At 36.7% G+C, this 20,459-nt stretch overlaps 1 protein-coding gene across 5 annotated transcripts in view; it reads left to right on the top strand.

Annotated features, from left to right (window-relative positions):
• Positions 1-20,459, top strand: part of LOC125676008 (cubilin-like) — a 144,387-nt gene that overhangs the window by 91,035 nt on the left and 32,893 nt on the right. For all 5 annotated transcript variants that reach the window (XM_048913885.2, XM_056158084.1, XM_056158081.1 and 2 more), the window contains 2 exons: positions 236-400; positions 10,398-10,572. In XM_048913885.2, the coding sequence (XP_048769842.1) occupies positions 236-400; positions 10,398-10,572 (340 nt within the window). The remainder of the gene's footprint in view (positions 1-235; positions 401-10,397; positions 10,573-20,459) is intronic.

Here is a 20,459-nt window from a genome sequence, read left to right on the forward strand (position 1 = left end):
AGGTTTGACTGTATCATAAGGTAAAGACCAATGATAAACAAATTCATGAATATTTGTCAAGGCATTTACATTAGATCATTACAATCCCTGCTTTTGATAAAACAAAAAACCCTGACAACATCCAGATCAGAGAGTTGGATACAACATTTGTTTTGTGATACTAACAGTTTTAAGGTATATAGGCCTCTTGTTAGATATATGCAGTAATAACAATTTGACTATACTTTGGTTGCAGATTGTGGAGGTCAAATAATCAGTCATGGTTCTGGAGGAATAATTGCAAGTCCAGGTTTCCCAGAGAAATACAAAAGCAGAACTTACTGCCGATGGACAATCAAAGCAAGCTCTCCTTTCAATGACATTCTGGTGTATTTCTTTGTTTTTCATACTGAGGGAACAGGTAAATTCTTTGTTTTCTTGTCACAGGTACATGGGGAATCTTGATGCAGTATTAACACCACCGTGGTGAAATATGAAATTTTAGTATATTTTGTCATACGTTAACACTTCAACATTTTTATCTTCATCTTTATAACTACCATTTCAATTCTGTTTTTAAATCTTTGGGACAATGGGGACATAAATTGTAAATTTCAGGACTCCTGCACCCCTTGGTCCTTCGGGGCGAGGTAAAACTGCCAAAACTTAACCAATTTTCAAAAATCTTCTCTACAACTGGACATCTATAAGACAAACTAAATGCTTAGTGATGTAGAGCAGGAACACCTCTAACAAAATGTCAATTTCATGATCCCTGGGGTAAAGGTTCTGACTCCAGGGCGGGGCCAAATTTGGTAAATATAGTGTTTATGTGTAAAACATTTATTAATAAATAACTTCAGTGCTATTGATACAAACTTGAAACTAAATAGATATTTGTAAAGAGCAGGTAGGCCTTGCCAACATTGTAAATTTGATGATCCCTGAGGAATAGGGGTTTTGGCATTAGGGTAGGACCAAAATGGTCAGTGATTAAATATGTTAACAATTGAACAATTTTAACTTTTTCTTGATAACTACCATTCTGATTCTTTTCAAATTTGGTATGAAGCATCTTTGGGTCAAGGGGGACATAAATTTAAAATTGCAAGACTCATGCATCTCAGGGCTGTTATATTTAGAGTTACTCCCCCTTGACTGTAATTGATTAGCTACTGCAGCCTCATTTTGGAGTTGGAATAAAAGCTGTGAAGCTGAGAACACGTGTTGGGTATTGGCGTTTCAGATTGGCCCTTCTTAATGCCTGAGGCCAGTCCATATTACGAACACAATTATTACATGGTGTCAGATCATCATCGAACCCTAGAAAACACGGTTACAGAGGAAGATGTCGGATCTAACCGGACTTCCGATCCCCAGAATGGACTGGGATAGCTCAAATCTCCCAGAAACATGGCGGAAATTCCAGTCTACAGTCGAGCTTATGTTCAAGGGACCGTTAGCGGCCAAAGACGAGCCTATTAAAGTCACATGCCTATTATTATGGGTTGGCGAACAAGGACGAGAAATTGCAGATACCTGGACAGATATGAGTGAGACAGATAAGAAGAAATTGGTTCCCCATTACGAGAGATTTCAGAAGCACGTGCAGCCAAAACTCAACCCCATTTTTGCCAGGTACAAATTTAAATTTAACCAGTCAAGGAAACGACACAGTTGAACAATTTCTAACAAGGTTAAAGACACTTGTCAAAGACTGCAATTATACTGATCCGGAAGAAATGATCAGAGATCGTCTAGTTTTCGGTGTGTTGGAGGAGAAAGCACACGAAAAACTCATCAACGCAGGATCAGACCTGACGCTAGACAAAGCCGTCCAAATTCTACAAACATACGAATACAGCCAGATACAGTTGAAGACCATGAAAGGTGCGGTCGACGAAATACAGATGAAGAGCAAATTACATTGTGCACAGTCTGGCAGTAATCGCGGGAGACAAGCATATCGCCAAGGAAACGCGAAACGTCAACCCAGAAAACCTCCATTCCTGCCCGATAACAATCGCGACAGACCTCAGACGAAGGGCGCATCTGGCAGAGATCCACACAGATCTACGAGGTATCCTAACCCTACTGGTCAGTGCAAAAATTGCAGTTACGACCACAGCCAACAAGATTGCTGCCCAGCGAAAGGAAAGCAGTGTACAAAGTGCAAAAAATATAATCATTTTGTGAAAGTTTGTAAATCTATATATTCTCTTAATGTCAATGATGAGATGTACACACATTATGAGAAATCTGTAGATTCGAGTAGTTCAGATGAATTTGTTATTGATAGCATTTCATATGTGCCAGAAATCACTTGTTCAAATGACCAAGCATTTTGTATATTGACAGTTCACACTGGTACAATACCAAAGTCTGTCAGATTTAAGATCGATACTGGATCTCAGGTCAATATCATGCCTAAGAGAGTGTTTGATGCACTTAAGCTTTCAGAAGATCAGAATGTAGAGATCATACCTAGTAGTGCCAATCTTACTGCCTACAATAGTCAGCCAATTAGCTCGTTAGGTTGTTGTACTTTGAAATGTACTTACAAAGAGAAGTCTATGTTTGTCAAGTTTCATGTTATTGACACATGTTCAGCTGCTATATTAGGTCTGAAAGATTGTTTAACATTTAAGTTGATCAAACTTGTTTATGCATGTAACACCACTAGTCAAGTACCCACCAGCAATCACAGGGCCACACCCCAGGATAAAGGACCTGCCCCGGAACCCCTCTCAAAACACAACTCTATCCACAGCACTGGGACCCCTAGCCCTAAGCGGGACCACACCCCCTCTACAGGGATCCTCTCCAAAGACAAAGTTTTGTCAGAGTATGGAGACATATTTGAAGGAATTGGGAAATTTCCGGGGGAATGCACCATCCAAATTGATCCTTCAGTAGCCCCAGTAATTCACCCCCCACGTAAGGTACCCCTTGCCCTTCACGAGAAACTTTCACAGGAACTGACACGTATGGAGTCAGAGGGCATAATAGCAAAAGTCACAAAGCCAACCCAGTGGGTAAACTCGCTCGTTGTAGTTGAGACTTGTAGTAAGCTCAGGGTATGTTTAGACCCCAGGGACCTTAACAAAGCAATACAAAGACCCCACTACCCCATGAGAACCTTAGAAGATGCTCTCCCAGAACTTACAGGTGCAGAAGTATTCACCAAGCTTGACCTTCGTTGCGGTTATTGGACAATTCCCTTATCCACGGAATCATCATATTTAACCAATTTTAATACCCCATTTGGGAGGTATAAATACTTGAGACTACCATTTGGGTTGAAATCATCACAGGATGAATTTCAAAGAAAGGTCGACGAATGTTTTGAGGGTATATCTGGTGTCATTGCCCTTGTTGATGACATACTTGTCTATGGTCAAACCTGAGCAGAGCATGATCAAGCTCTTCATAAGGTCTTGACAAAAGCAAGACAAACAGGTCTCAAATTCAACAAAGATAAGCTGCATGTAGCAGTTGACAAGGTCAAATATTTCGGTCACATTCTTACCTTGAGTGGAATTGAACCTGACCCGGAAAAGGTGGCTGCTATTCGAGACATGCCACCCCCTTCCAGCAAAGCCGAGCTCCAGACTGTTCTCGGAATGATGACCTACTTATCTATGTTTGCCCCTAATTTGTCCAACATTACCAGCCCCATGCGTAAACTTCTCGCACAAAATACACAGTTTGCATGGGACGAACCCCAGAAAAGAGCATTTGATGAGGTCAAAAGCATTTTAACCGCTAGCCCTGGTCCAATTCTTAGATATTTTGACCCATCTAAGCCAATAGTACTCAAAGTTGATACTTCAAAACATGGCCTTGGTGCAGCCCTAATACAGGAAGGCAAGCTTATTGCATATGCCTCAAAATCTTTGACTCCTAGCGAATGTGATTACGCCCAAATAGAGAAGGAGCTCTTTGCAATTGTTTTCGGATGCAAGCGCTTTCACCATTATATTTATGGTCGCAATATCACTGTCCAATCAGATCATAAGCCACTTGTTCCAATCTTTAAGAAACCCCTTCATGCTGCCCCTCCCCGTCTCCAAAGGATGTTGTTACAACTAGGCAATTATGACCTTGATGTCATCTATATACCAGGCACTAAGATTCCATTGGCCGACATGCTGTCTCGCAAACATTTGCCAAACAGTTACCCACAGTACTCAAAGGGCATGGACCCTCATGTTCATAGCATCATTAGTAGGGTACCCATCACAAGCCGTAGGTTAGATGATATTCGCATCGCAACTGCAAATGACCTGGACCTCCAAACCTTAATGAAGACCATTCTGAATGGCTGGCCTACTGAAAGGAAGTCGTGTGACTCCTCTCTTATAGAATTTTAGAACTACAGAGATGAATTGTCCTACATAGATGGACTTGTGCTAAAAGGTCATAAGATTCTTATCCCAAGGTCACTCTGTAACCAAATACTAGACAGCCTCCACATAGGTCATGCAGGCATCGAGAAGACCCTCCGTAGAGCTCGTACTGCCCTATTTTGGCCCGGTCTCCATACTGATGTACAAAAACTTGTATCTAGTTGCCCGCAGTGTTTGTCTTATAGAAATTCAAACCCCAAAGAACCCCTTAACCCCCACCCAACACCTGACTACCCTTGGCAAGTAGTTGCCACAGACTTGTTCCAATGGGACGAGAAGGATTATTTGATTGTAGTAGATTACTACAGCCGTTACTTTGAGGTGACCCACCTTAATACAACCACTAGTAAATCCATTGTAAAGCAAATGAAGTCAATCTTCTCAAGATTTGGCATACCCGAAAAAGTAGTGTATGACAACGGGCCCCAATACAGCTCCTCGGAATTCACCAACTTTGCTTCAGATTATGGGTTTAACCATGATACTGCCAGTCCAAAAAACCCTCAATCAAATGGACTAGCCGAAAGAACTGTCCAAACTATCAAAAGAATATTTCAGAAGTTTAAGGGTAACAAAAGCGACCCCCACCTAGGGATCTTGGAATATCGAAACACACCTATCGACAACTTAGGTTACTCCCCTGCTGAGTTATTGCAAGGTCGACAGCTCAGGTCAATATTACCTGTACTGCCCTCCCAGCTTGCCCCAAAGGTTCTAGACCATCATAAGGTTGCTGTAAATATGCAGAACAGTAAGGATAAGACCTCAAAGACTTACAATAGGTCAAGCCATGAGTTGTTGCCATTAACTGAAGGTGAAAATATTCGATTTCAGCAGGATTCCAAGTTATGGAAACCTGGCCACATAATAAGTCGCGTGAATGACCGTAGCTATCTTGTAAAACCCCAAACTGGTACTAGTTTCAGGCGCAATAGACGTCACATTATTAAATCAAATGAGAAATCCCAAAACCTGTCTGAACCCGAGTTAATCCTGAATGCTGAGGACCCCATGCCATTGCCCACTCCTGCACCCCACACCCCAGCTATGGATAATGCACAACCCCCAGAGAAATCCATGGCAGTCAACTCCGATAACACAGCTCCTATATGTCACTAGAAGTGGTAGAATCAGCAAACCGAAACATATCCACCACTGTTTTGTATAATACTTTATTCTGATAACCATTACTTTGTTAACATGTTGTATCATTATAATTGTGTTAAGAAGGGAGATGTTATATTTAGAGTTACTCCCCCTTGACTGTAATTAATTAGCTACTGCAGCCTCATTTTGGAGTTGGAATAAAAGCTGAGAACACGTGTTGGGTATTGGTGTTTCAGATTGGCCCTTCTTAGTGCCTGAGGCCAGTCTATATTACGAACACAATTATTACAAGGGCCTTAGTCTCAGTGGGACAAAATCTGCCAAACATTTACCTATTTTCAAAAATCTTCTCTACAACTGTATATTTTAAGAAAAACTAAATGCATTGTGATGTAGAGCAGGAAGGCCTCTACCAAATTGTAAATTTCATGATGCTCGGGGTTGGGGTTCTGACTCCAGGGTGGGGCCAAACTTACTATATAGTGTTTTAATGTAAAACATTTAAATAACATCTATCAAAATTGCTTTCCTGATCCCATGGGTAGAGGTTCTGACTCCAAGACTGAGTCAAATTTGGTACATTGTATATATTTAGTGTATATGTGTAAAACATTTAGATACTATCTTCTTTAATGCTATTGATACTAAATTGTAACTAAAGAGATATTTAGAAGGAATAGGTAGTCCTTTACCAAAGTTGTAAATTCTAAATTCCATGATCCCAGGGAGTAAGCGATTTAGTTTCAGGGTGGAGCCAAAATTTTGATAGTGATTAGGCCAAATAAAAAAATATGTGTGGTTCCGGTTACCCGACCGTCCGTAGTTTTTACATGTACCCCCAACCCTAAACTTTCTTTTGACTATTTCCAAAATCAGTTGCCGTATTTTGCCGAATATAATCCACACTTTTTTCAAGATTTTCTTTATTTATCATGGAATTTAGAATTTACAACTTTGGTATATTTACTTTGGGAGTGTATAGCGTATTTATATTCGCTAATGCGTAATTGTACGCATGATTTTCAACTTAAATGCGTATTTGGTCAAATTTAATGAGTATTTATGCTGATACACACCTAATAGCTGGAGCTCTGACACGCATAAGGATTGTCAAAACTTTCACAATAATGCCTAATTCATTCAATTCACACAAACAACAAAAGCACAGGATAAATATTAAATCAAATTTAATAAATTGTCAATTACGATTCATGTATGAATAGTAATGGGTACGATTTGAATACTGTAGATTCCTAAATATACGCGAGAAATTTATTATCGCATAATTTAGCGACAGATATCACTCGCGAAATAAAATTTCTTGCTTTTATTTAACTATGGCTAAAATACATCTAAGAATTCTTGATTAACAGACAACTCATAAATTCATGTTCACACGATTTGACATAAAGGAGTTGTTTTGCCACATACTCGCGTAAAATACGGAATTTACAGTAGTTATCTTTTAGCTCTAAGGATTCTTTAATCTTTTGTTCTCGCCTAAACATTTCTTGCACACATCTGTATTGGTACTTTCAATGATGTCAAGGTTTAGAGTGCTGCTAATCAACTTTTGTCGGTCAATTTGAATTTTCTGTCAAAGATTTTTTTTAATAGTTTCCTCTCCATCGGTATTTTTAACAGGCTGAATAAAACAAAACCTGCAGGGAATGCAGATGTTATTTACATTGTATATTTTGACTGGTTTTACATTAAGGCATAAAAAATGAAATTTTTACAAATTTCATATTTCGGAAGGGGAGGGGTGTATACAGTACTCAGACCCATGTCCCTGATGTGTGTTTCTAATATGTATTAATATGAAACTTTTACTACTTGTACAAAAAAAGTTCAGTGGCACCTCACCTAATGCCAGTGATATTTCTACATGAATTGTAAATTTCAGGACTCCTGCACCCCCAAGGGCCTTAGGGGCATGGCAAAAACTGTCAAAAATTGACTAATTTTCAAAAATCTTCTCTACATCACAACTGTCTTAATACATGTCCAGATAACTTAGGATTTTCTGATTCTACATTCCTGTTATGGATAAATCTATATAAAAGTATACTCTGGCTGTGCTCACCCCAAAGAAAGAATTATATTGTTATGTAAATATTTAAAATTATGTGATTGTTACTTGCATAGAAAATATACAATGTCAGTTTAAATGCATGTATTTTGCTTATACAAATCTGGTTTAATGAAATTTGAGCACAATTAAAGGTAATTATTTACATGTTTGTTTTTTAGCTAACCCGAGCCGAAAGCTCAAGTCAGTTTTTCTGATTACATTTTGTTTGTCATCTGTCTGTTCGTCCATCAACTTTTGATACATTCGACTTCTTCTTCATAACCACTGGGACAATTCAATCAGACTTGCATAAAGCATCCTTTGGGAAAGGGGATTCAAGTTTGTTCAAATGAAGGAACATGCCCCCTTGAAAAGGGAGAAAATGCAAAAATAGGGCGGGGTCATTTAAAAATCTTCTTCTCAAGTACCACTGGACCAAAAAAGTAATTTTCATGAAAGCTTCCTGACATAGTGCAGATTCAAGTTTGTTCAAATTATGGTACCCCGGGGTAGGTTGGGGCCAGAACAGGGGATTAAAGTTTTACATGAGAATATATTGGGACAATCTTTAAAAATCTTCTCAAAAACCACTGGGCCAGAAAAGTTGAAATACACAGGAAAGCTTCCCGACAGAAAGTTGACAAATCAAAGTCTCTGGGGGTGGGGTGGGCAACAATAGGGGATCAAAGATTTGTATGCTGATAGATAGGAAAAATCTTTAAAAATATCTCTTGAATTATTCAAGCTAGGGCTTTCATATTTTGTTTATATATTCTTTATGGCAAGACATTTCATGTGATGCAGTGGTGTGTGATCTTGTGACCTTTACCTAAAAGTTGTAGCTGCTTTTAACGAAAATCTGACATGTTCAATATGTCCTGAACGTTTTAAGGTAGATCTTTCATATTTTTTATCTATATTCATTATGACAAGACCTTTCATTTCATATCATGACCTTGTGACCTTTAACTCGAGAGTTTGACCTAGACCTTGTGACACCATGGTGTTTGATCTTTTGATCTTTGAGTTTGACCTATTCATTATCTCCTGAACTATTTATAGTTGGGCTTTCATATTTTGTATATAGATTCTTTAGTGCAAGACCTTGTTATTCGGTGAAGTTTGATCTTTACCTTGTAGTTGACATACTTTTTAAAATCTGACCTATTCAATATTTCCTTAAAAGTTTGATCTCATATTTTGCATATAAATTTCTTATGGCAAGACCTTTCATTTCATACTTTGACCTTGTGACCTTAGAGTTTGACATGTTTTAAAGAAAACATTACCTGTTAAATATCTTTGGAACAATTTAAGTTAGGGTTTTCATGTTTTGAATATATATTTTTTTTTATACAATTGTGTTTGATCTTGTAACCTTGACCTACTTTTTCACTTGCCGGGACAACTGTTCAGAGAGATATTGTCATGACCCTGGTGTAGACGTTGGTATCACACTTTAAGGAAAAAACTTTAACCTGGGCTATATCTTTTAACCAAGGGGGATAGGGTTTTGATATTTCACATATTAATTTCTCATGAAGAGACCCTTGTTTTGGTACCAAGACTTTTCAACTAGTGACCTTGATTGACCTTGTACTTTGACCTACTTTTCAAAAACTTTAACCTGAGCTATATATTTTGAACCAAGGGGGATAGGGTTTTGATATTTCACATCTAGATGCCTCATGAAGAGACCTTTGTTGTGGTATCAAGATGTTTGACCTTATGACCTTGGACTTTGACCTACTTTTTAAAAACTTTAGCCTGGGCTATATCTTTTGAACCATTAGGGATAGTGCTTTGATATTTTACATATAGATGCCTCATGAAGAGACCTTTGTTTTGGTAGAAGACATTTGACCTAATGACCTTTGCCTTGAACTTTGACCTACTGTTCAAAAACTTTAACTTTGGTTATATCTTTTGAACTGAGAGTGATACGGCTTTAATGTTTCAAATATAGATGCCTCATTGGAAGACATTTCTTTTGTTACCAGAACTGTTGACCTTGGAGTTTGACCTACTTTTCTAGACCTTGGCTTTATCTTTTGAACCAAGGGAATAGGGATTTGATATTTCATATTTAGATCCCTCGTGACCAGGCCTTTGATATGGAATCAAAACTTTTGACCTAGTAATCTTGGACTTTGACCTATTTTTCAAAAACTTTAACCTTCTGAACAATAGGTTAAGTAGAGTCATGCTTCTTGGCAAGCTATGTTGTCATTTGACAACCCTTGTTAAAAAATTCTGACCTAATCAGTATCTCGTGAAATATTTAAGGTAGAGCTTTTATATTTTGTCTATAGATTCTTTATGGCAAGACCTTGTTAAACCTAGGTGTTTGACCTTGTGTCCTTAACCTTTGAGTTTGGTCTACTTTTTAAAAATCTGACTTAACCAATATCTTCTGAACTTAAATTATTTAAAACTGAGCTTTCATATTTTGTATATAGATTTCTTATAGCAAGATCTTTCATTTCATACAATGATCTATTACCTTGTGACCTAGGTCTTATCCAGCAATGGAGATGCCTCAACACCAATATAATTAAAATAGTCATATTGGTGTTGAGGCATCTCCATTTATGTGAATTTATTTTCAGTTATCTCATGATCCTTTTGGGCTAGGTTGGGACCACAATATGGGGTCAATATTTTTCATGGGATTTATTCCCAAATTGGAATTGATAAAAGGATTTTTTTTAAAAATCACAACAGCTGAACAACAGCAGGGCCAAGGTGATGTGGCCCATGGGCCTCTAATGCTTAAGCAATATCAATATCATTTGATATAATTTTAGTCAACTTTGTTATTCTTACAGTGTCAAGTGATGATAAAACCACATCTAACTATGGCTGTCAGAATGCTGTATTAAGACTGTATCGAGGAAATGCAAGAAACAGATTTCATACTGTATATGTGGAGGCACCAGAAGAAAAATGCGGTCAGCTCAATGGAGAACCTTTTTTATCCAACAATGATACATTTGAGTTAGAGTGAGTAAAATATTCTCATTTTAAAGTAGACCTATACTTGGCCTACGTCACAATCAAATGTAAATTGTGGAATCACGCGTCCGTTTTCCGAAATGTGGTATTTTAAAGATATCGGTTTGATTTTTTCATGAAGATATGAATGTTCGATATTGATTCCTACCAAGGCGTTCTTATGTGCTGCGGTCAAATTTTGTATTTAAAAAAAGGGAAGGGGGGGGGGGGGCTAAAAATGATTCAAGCTTTAGAATAAAATCGGTTGGAGAACAGACAACATTTTGGCGGATGACCTCCACTCGGGCATCCATGAGGTACATGCATTGACTATTCATGTATGCAAAAGTTTTACAATGATCCATGTTCAACATATGGAATTACGCGGGCATGAGAAAGTTGGGGAGACGGATGGGAAAGGGGGACTAATTCATATTTCCACCAGCATCATAATAATATTATTTCTTTTGTGAGGATCCAGGTTAAAATAGGTCCTCAGTACCCCATGCTTGTCGTAAGAGGCGACTAAATGGGACAGTCCTTCGGATGAGACCACAATTCCGAGACCCTGTGTCACAGCTGGTGTGGCACGCTAAAGATTCCTACTCAAAGGTCGTCGGCATCAAGCATAGGCCTAAGTTTTGCAACCCTTCACCGGCAATGGTGACGTCTCCATATGAGTAAAAAATTCTTGAGCGTAATGCTAATTCAAAACTACGCAGCTGTTGAATCCAAATTATCATGAACAAATACATGGTAAACTTATGTAAAAATAAGAATTCACACTTTGCTGCTCCAGTGACCACAGATATCGTAGTTGTGTTCGCTGCTCCAATGTTGCAAATATTGACGCAAGCTTCAATGAACGACTGCAAATGAATTGTTTTATTTTACCGACCGTCATAAATTTGTGATTTTTTCCTTATCCCCTCTCCTTTTTTTCAAAATTATTGGGGCGGCATCTGTATAATGCGATTAGTTCCTTATTGAGATTGCATCTACATAGATCGGCGTAAGTGGTGTACATGTACATGATTTCATGACCAGTAGATATTCATATAAAACTTAGTCTCAGGATTAAAGATATACCGTAGCACACATTACACACATGCATTAATCATATAAGCAAAACTATCAAAATTCAGTTTGTTACTTTCGTTTTACATTCACATTGTGAATAGCCTCTTCTAGAATGATTTTTTTTTTCAGATAAAGTGTAAAATCTAATTGCAAACCACATGTATCTTATAATACTTATAGTTTAACATAGTTCAAATTATTATCCAAGGTTGTAAATATACTCAAATTTCACATGTGGTATGAAAATATGATAATGTGTAATTCAAGATTTTTTTTTGGGGGGGGGGGGTACTTGTAAAGCTTATAGCTTATAAAATGATACGTCAACATATGATTTTCTTACACAAATCCTTTTTCTGAGATAATAATCTGTAAATTAAAAACAATTTATTCAAGGTTTAGTCCATAAAAATTGTGGGAAAAGACCAATATTGACATCAAATGGCATTTTCAACAGCATTTCTTTTAACATGTTTGCATGGGCTCACAAAATGTACACTATGAAAATATAGCTATTCACACTTATTAAAATAAATGATTACATATCATTAAATAATGGGTATATAGTCTATGTTGCTTATTACAACCCATTTGTTTGGAAAAAAAAATAAGAAGGCTGAGTACATTTTCATTAAATGCTGATTATATGTGGATGGGGTACTTACTTTTGAGAAGCAATAACAATGAAAATAGCATGTTAACATATATATTTTTCAATGTTTATCTATTACTGGAATATATATCTATCTTTTAAAAGATAAATGCAACGTTATGTAATTGGGGATAATTGAGCATGAAATTTCATACGACTCCTCGTCCTCTTTAGAAATAAATCTGATAGATAGTAATTTTCAAACTCATTAACCTTTATCTGGTAGCTGGCTATCAGTAATTATAACTTTTATATTTTGTAGTAGCTGGCTACGAGTAGCTAACTTTTCTTACTTTTAGTAGCTGGCTACTAGTAACTGGCTACTAGTAGCTAACTTTTCCTGGTTCAAGTAGCTGGCTACTAGTAGCCAACTTTTCTCTTTTTAAGTAGCCAGTTACTAGTAGCTGGTTACTAGTAGCCAACTTTACCGATCTTCTTTTAAAGGCAATTTTTTCATGATTGTGTCCATTTAAGGCCGAGTATAGATCTACCTTAAAATCTTCTGGCTAAACATATACAAATTGTGTCCGGATCATATCTGTGAGACTTAGGACCATCAAAGTTGGTCAGTTGATGCATCGGATTCCTGGTGGAAGGTGTGTCATGACCCAAAAGAGGGTCACTGTGGCTTCATTTTAGAATTGTAATTGACAGCATCACAGCTTGTACTTTCATATTTTATATAGAAATTCCTTATGGCAAAATCTTACATTTCATACCATGATTTTTATGCCCCCCCCCCCCGAGATTGAAGATGGGGGGGGGGGGGGGGCATATTGTTTTTGTCCTGTCTGTAATTCTGAAATTCTGTCATCCTATCTGAAACTTTAACCTTGCTAATAATTTTTGAACAGTAAGTGCTAGAGCTTTGATATTTCACATGAGTATTCCTTGTGACAAGACATTTCCATGGGTACTAAAGCTTTTGACCTTGACATTTGACCTACTTTTAAAAAATTGACATTGGTCATAACTTCTAAATGGTAAATATTAAAGAATGATTAATTTGATGGTGCATCTAAACTGACATCACAAAATAACTTTGAATGGCAGTAAATTGTTTCTCCCGAGCTTTGTGGATACAGATAACAACGATGGCATCAAGTAACAAATTACGGTCACTGAGAAAGAGCCAATGTTGAAATAATAGAAAATGAAATACATATGTACCTGATTTTCTTTGTTTTGTAATTAATAATCCCCTCACAATGGGCCTATTTGTGTGTGGGTGAGTGTGTAACACTGAGCTTGTAGACACTCTACAGGCCACATTCTTTATTCCATTGATTTCATACTTCACATGTAGCTTTGTTATCAAGAGAGGAAGAATACTGAACCCTATTGATTTTGGGGTCCAAACGTCAAGGTCATTACAGAACTTCTTGCAAAAAACTTGTTGACACTTTACTGGCCACAATTTTTGTTCCATTGATTTCATACTTCACATGTAGTTTTTTAGTCCCCTACCGGCGTAGTCGAAAGGGACTTTAGGTTTGCGATCCACCCATTTGTCTGTTAGTTCAGTTTACTGCACTTTTTATGCCCCTGAGATCGAAGATCGGGGGGCATATTGTTTTTGTCCTGTCTGTCATTTTGTAATTCCGTCATTCTATCTGAAACTTTAACCTTGCTAATAACTTTTGAACAGTAAGTGATAGAGCTTTGATATTTCACATGAGTATTCCTTGTGACAAGACCTTTCCATGGGTACCAACATTTTTGACCCCGTGACCTTGACCTTGGTTGATCTAATTTTAGAAAACTTTAACCTTGATAATAACTTTTGAACAGTAAGAGATAGAGCTTTGATATTTCACATGAGTATTCCTTGTGACAAGCCCTTTCCGTGGGTACCAACATTTTTGACACCGTGACCTTGACCTTGGAGTTTGACCTACTTTTTGAAAACTTTAACCTTGCTAATAACTTTTGAACAATAAGTCAAATAGTTTTCTAAATTTTTTCTCATGAAACAGATATTGCAATGACGTTTTGTCACAACCTCCTTCTCAAAGAAATACATAATCAGTTCACATGTCAGATACATGTAGATTGTTGCATCATGACCTACTTTAAGGCTTTTCTATTCAAAATATGTATGATATCAATTCAGAGGTCATGACTTAGGTGACTTTAGTCACTTTACACAGGCACTAAAATAGAGATCTATAAATCCTGCTAAAAGAAGTACACACACACACAATATCCTTCATCCTTAATTATTATCTTTTTCCTTGAAAATTACCTTTTCCATTCTTGACAATGAAGTGTGAGTCGACTCTCAGTCCCTTCAGGCCTTTGATACTAGTATGTAAATATCTTATGACAAGACCTTTCATTTCATACCATCATCTGTGTGTCCTTGACCTTTCCCAGAGCAACAAGGTCATGCTAGTCATATTAGTGTTGAGGCTTCCCCATGCTGTGTGAATTCATGTTCTGTTATGTTAGAACTCTTTGGAATTTTTCAAGATTGAAAAAAAAAATCTTTGAAGATCACAACAGCTGAACCACAGCAAGGCCAAGGTGACTCAGGTGGATGATATGGCCCATGGGCCTCTTATTTAAAAATCCGACTTTTTCATTTCTTACATGGTAGAGTCGTTAACTACTGTAACAATGCAATAATGCATCCCTGATTCAAGCTTGGAAGTCAATATGGAAAGCACAAAATCTGCACAGTTATATACAGTCAAACCTGTATTAAGAGACCGTCCAACGGAGAATGGCCAAAAAGGTCACATATGACAGGTGGTCTCTTAATACAGGTTGCCTATTTTCCGCAGTTAATGGATAAAATTTTGCAAATAATTTGTACAATGGAGAAAATGACTACATGTGTTTTGAATTTATCATTAAGAATATCAAGTACAGTTTAAATAGTTGTAAAATAAAATTAATAATACACTGTAGTTAAAAATCTAGAATGCAATGTGTTGTATAATAATTCATTATTCATTACATTTTAATCTGTTTAAGAATGATAAACATGCATTTCATATTACACATTTACATGAGATTTAAATCTCATTTATGAACTGCATGTAAATTTTCTAAAACTTATAAACACTTTGTTGTAAAGAGTATTTATGTATAGCCTACTTGTACACTAGCTGTAACTAAAAAATGCAATGCTTGTGGTAAGAAAGCAAATGATGAAGTGTTGTGTCTCCTTTTATACAATACATGCTGGAAAAATGTTATTCAATTTCAGAAACATTAAATAAATCACAATATCTATTGTACATGCACAGTAAATCTTTTAAGCTTTGAACTAATGCAGGCAACTTTCTTGAACTCGGACGTATCAAATACATGTACTCGGGACATGTTGAAGTGAGCCACTAGTTCCGGCCATTATTCTAGAAACCTCGAGTATCTCATGCAGAAAAACTGTGAATACTCCGTTTAAAATTTCAGTCCTAAGCACAATATTTACCTGATTTATATCGCTATCGGGCAAATTTTTCACATAATGGTATAACAAGTGGTAGATTTTCATTTCCGATCTAGCGTACCTGCGCCAGGTAAGATGTGCTAAAGTTTGTTGAAATTCACACTTTCAATTTTCAAATACACTGGCCTTGATTGAATGATTCCCTGATCCTTGATTTTGTTAAATAAACAACAACTTTGGTTTTATTAATTAACCACACATGACCCTGAATGTTGACAGATTGGGTATAATAATTAATTCAGAGAGCCTACTAAACAAGATCACCGCCAAACTATGCGTTATAAAACGAAAGTGTTAGGGACGATAATTCCCAGAATAGTCATGCATTTGAAAACGAAAGTGTTATGGGCGATAATTCCCAGAATAGTCGGCTCAACCAAAATCGAAAGTAGTAATCGCGGTGTAATCGAAAAATGTACAGTCGTAAATAGAGGTAAAATTTCGTGAAAATACGCGAAAAGGTTGTAAAAATCATGGTCGTTGGTCGCGTCAGACAGGTGGTCGTTTAATACAGGTACAATGTATAGAGTAACGTCTTGGGGGGAAATTTTTATGGTCACATACGACAGTGAGTCGCTTAATACAGTGGGTCGCTATGGCAGTTTTGACTGTACAATGAAATGTTTTATAGATAAAAGAAATGAAATGTCAAGTCACTGAAATGAAATCGGAAGACAAATTCTAATATGAGGGCGAGTCAATAAGTAACCAGTCAATCTCATTTCTGATTAAAGGTCATATGAAATGATTTCTAACAATGGTATTTTACTTTAAAAACATAAAGATGGGTATGAATGAAGGTCTAACAGCGTTTAATAAAAAATTATTGTCTTTGGATTGATAAGAAATAAAGCTGTAAACTTGCAGTACATAGAATGAATTTGTTACCCGCTTATCGTTCTTAATTATGTGTGTTTGTGATGTCTCAACGACCCATCGATGTAAATAACGCAATGAAAATAGTGTAGGCCTACCGTTTTGTTCAACGAAATATCTACTGCATTTAACGGATATGGACTAATTTTTGTTTTCTGACGAACTGCCCGATTTTGTGGTTCAACAATATCAGTTTAAACCAGTCAGGAATGATGCACGGGAAGTGAATAACGTTCTTCAACAGAGGATGATATTGAAGAAGTCAACACTAGCTGAAGTATGGCCACTACTACCCCCTCCTTTTCTGACTTTTTTATCGGGGATAATTTCTCCTCCAAAATGCATGGATTCCTTGTCTATCCCATGCAAATTTTGATTTATGTAATCCTTTCCCACTTCTTGTCAGCTTTATAGAGATTGACCTTCTACAGGTAACAATAAAGCCGGTAGAAGGCCAATCTCTAAATTTTACAAAAAGTGGGAAAGTCAAACGATTACATAAATCAAAATTGGGATGGTTAGACAGAGAATCCACATATTTTGGAGAAATTATCGCCACCAAAAAAATCAGAATGGAGATGGGGGGGGGGGGTAGTAATGTCCATACATCATTTTAAAAAGATTAGTTCTAGTCGTTTGAACGTGTACATTTCATTTATGAAATAGTTTAAAATCTGTAATGGCAATCCCATTTTCCTTTTTATAAGATGATTGATTGAGATTGAATATTGTTTTACGCCCCTCTCAAGAATATTTCACTCGTATGGAGACATCACCACTGCCAGTGAAGGGCTGCAAAATTTAGGCCTATGCTCGGTGCTTATTGTCATTGAACAGGGAGGGATCTTTATCGTGCCACACCTGCTGTGACATGGGACCTCAGTTTTTGCGGTCTCATCCGAAGAACCGCCTCTTTCGACAAGCAAAGGGGTACTGCTCAAGGACCTATTCTAACCCAGATCCCCACAGGATACAAATAACCACAATATTGAAATAGCGCTAAAATATTCTTGTAAGTGTAGACTACCCTAAATGTGGTAAATTTATCATGGATGTCATCTGTTGTACTTGCGCATGGTTCTTCATAATTAGCTAATGTTTCAATCTGATTAAAACCAGATCCTGAGATCCGCTCACTTAGATCGCTACACTAGGATCTGACGTAACCCCATATAGGGTCACGTCCGCATGACCTTTCGCTTGGAATATTCATGAGAACTATCAGCCAGTCAGATTGCGCCTGCATACAGACAATGATGGCTATTTAGGCGGTTCCTGGCAATTCGTAAACAAATTGCTGTAATCTCTCTCCCACGAAGTTTATTCCACACTGTGAAGTTGTATATTCTCGCATAATGAATTTTAAACTTTCGCAATAATGCCTAATCTATTCCGTTCATTCAAACAACAAAACGTACGATAAGAAATATACCCAAATTAAATTAATTGTGAATTCAGATTTATGTATGAATAGGGACAGGTACGAATTGAATAGTTTTCAAGATGGTTTACTTAAATAACGCGAGGAATATAACGCCAGTCGACGTAAACGGTGCATTGTGACGTCGCATCTAGCTGCGATATGTTTTCTTTCAAACCAAACAATCGCAGCCATTTTCCTTGAATTGTGAACTCCATTGGGATTTTTTAGCGTTTGAATGAAAGAAAACCCGCAGAGAATACAGACGTTGTTTAAATCGCATGTTTTGACAGGTGTGCAGTCGTCTGTCAAACGCGGAGCCATTTTTTTTTTTTTTTTTTATTTTTTTTTTTTGCATCTCTAACATAAATAATGACGCAAAGGTTCATGGGAGAAAAATTATCGTTGGTATAAATCGACAGGGTCAATTTGATTGGCTTAACGAAAGGTCATGCGGACGTGACCCTATATGGAGTTGCCGTATATACTCGCCTATAAGTCGGTCCGCCTATAAGTCGGTTGTATTTTTTAAGGTTATTTTATAGGAATTTGCCATTGACCCGCTTATAAGTCGGTACAAATTTTTGTCAGAATCGGTCAACAATTTCAAGTCAATGCTCTACTGTTTTTACCTATGTTTCAAAAAATATTTTGAGAAATTAATAATTAAGAGGTGCTCAATATCCAAGCCATACCTGTTTGGGGTTTAAACGCAACCCTTGATCTGTTATGGGCAATCAGGGCTTTCAAAAGTAGCCGGTAGCCGGCGGATTTCCGCCACCTATAGTAACATTAGGTGCCGGCTACTTTAGTGACAAAAATGTATGTGCAATGAAAAAAACTTTTATAAAACTTTAAACATCTTCCAAACTTTAGTAGACTCAGAAATCGTGGCCGTATCAACCAGGATGTAAAAACGTGTTTACTTGCGCTAAATTTAGTTCAGGTAAATACCGGCACCGGTTGGTGTAGAAAATAATACGTCAATTGCAATAGCCGGAAAGCCTCGGATTTACCCAAGTCGTGACAACACAGACGAGAAGTTCCGAAAGATAACAACAAGTCCTGAACGTAAAAATCAATGATATTGACAGAATGAAGAGAACAAATACCCTGTTCAGTTTCGGCTTTAAAAAGGCCAGAAGTGAAAGTGATACGAGTATAATATCAATCAACAATTTTAAAGCGAAAACAGAATTTAATCAGGAAAGATTTCAGACTTGCTATTCTTTTTAATTTGCAAATGCCCATGTGGTATTAAATAAAAACGAAAGTAGAATTTTTCAGCACAAATTCGCTATGTTACCAACAAATCTGTAGCTGTTAACTTGAATTTGTGGAAAAATAAAATTGTAGGTCATTTAAATGTTACTTATTAATTTGTAATAAAGATTGTTTGGGTTTTATTTAAAAAAATATTGGGGTGAGCAAAACCTGCAGTTTAGTTCATTTCAACAATACTTTCTGCATGTAGAAACTTTCTTACAAAACAATTCAGTCTTATAAACTTTCAGTACAAATGTAGAAATAAAAGTGAAAGTTTCTGTTCAAGCAAAGACACTTAAAAATTAATTGATACATCATTGCAAAAAATAATTACATGTAGTTATCTTGATGCACTTTATTTTTCATTTTGCATCAAAATTAGTACTTTGCAATGTTGAATTTTTTAAGTCTTTACATGAACAGAAAATTTCACATATGAAACAATAAATTCATGGCAAAAGTAAAAATTTCAGGCAAAAAAATGACAATTTCAAAGCTGCATTTAAGTGCCAGGAAACCGCCAGAATGCAGGATTTTGCGTCATTTACCCCCAGACCCCCGGCCGTAAGGGCGCCGAGCATTGGATCGCCTTCTACTTTTTCATTTTAGCCTCCTACTTTTAAATTTGTTGAAAGCCCTGGGCAATGATCCCTTGTTTACCTATGCAATTATGGTCTCCTAATTACCAGTACCTGACACTGTGTGACTGTTTACTTAGTGGCACGAGCCTCGCGAAAACTGTTATTGTGGGATTCCGGTATAATTCATTGTATCAACAATTTTAAGAGTCAAGAATGATGATCTAAATTATCTGTTAACAATATTCAATCTTTTATGAAATATATTTCAGCCAGTATACATATGAATATTTCAATATTAAATCGGGTTCGTAATTCAATTTTACCGCGATAAACGATAGATTAGTTGAATATTGAAAGTATTAATTATATAGCGGTATGTAAATGATTTTTAACTAGTTAAAAATATGCAAATACTTGTACTTTATACATAATTTTAAAATACATAAACAATACAATATGTCTAGATAATCATTTGTGTGGTAGTCCATAATAATCGTCGGAGTTGTTTAAAAAATACTACATTACGCCGCCCAGAAAAATACCAATCTTCTTAGAACGCGCCTA

The sequence above is a fragment of the Ostrea edulis genome, chromosome 3, assembly GCF_947568905.1.
Source record: "Ostrea edulis chromosome 3, xbOstEdul1.1, whole genome shotgun sequence".
In the NCBI taxonomy this organism is placed as follows: domain Eukaryota; kingdom Metazoa; phylum Mollusca; class Bivalvia; order Ostreida; family Ostreidae; genus Ostrea; species Ostrea edulis.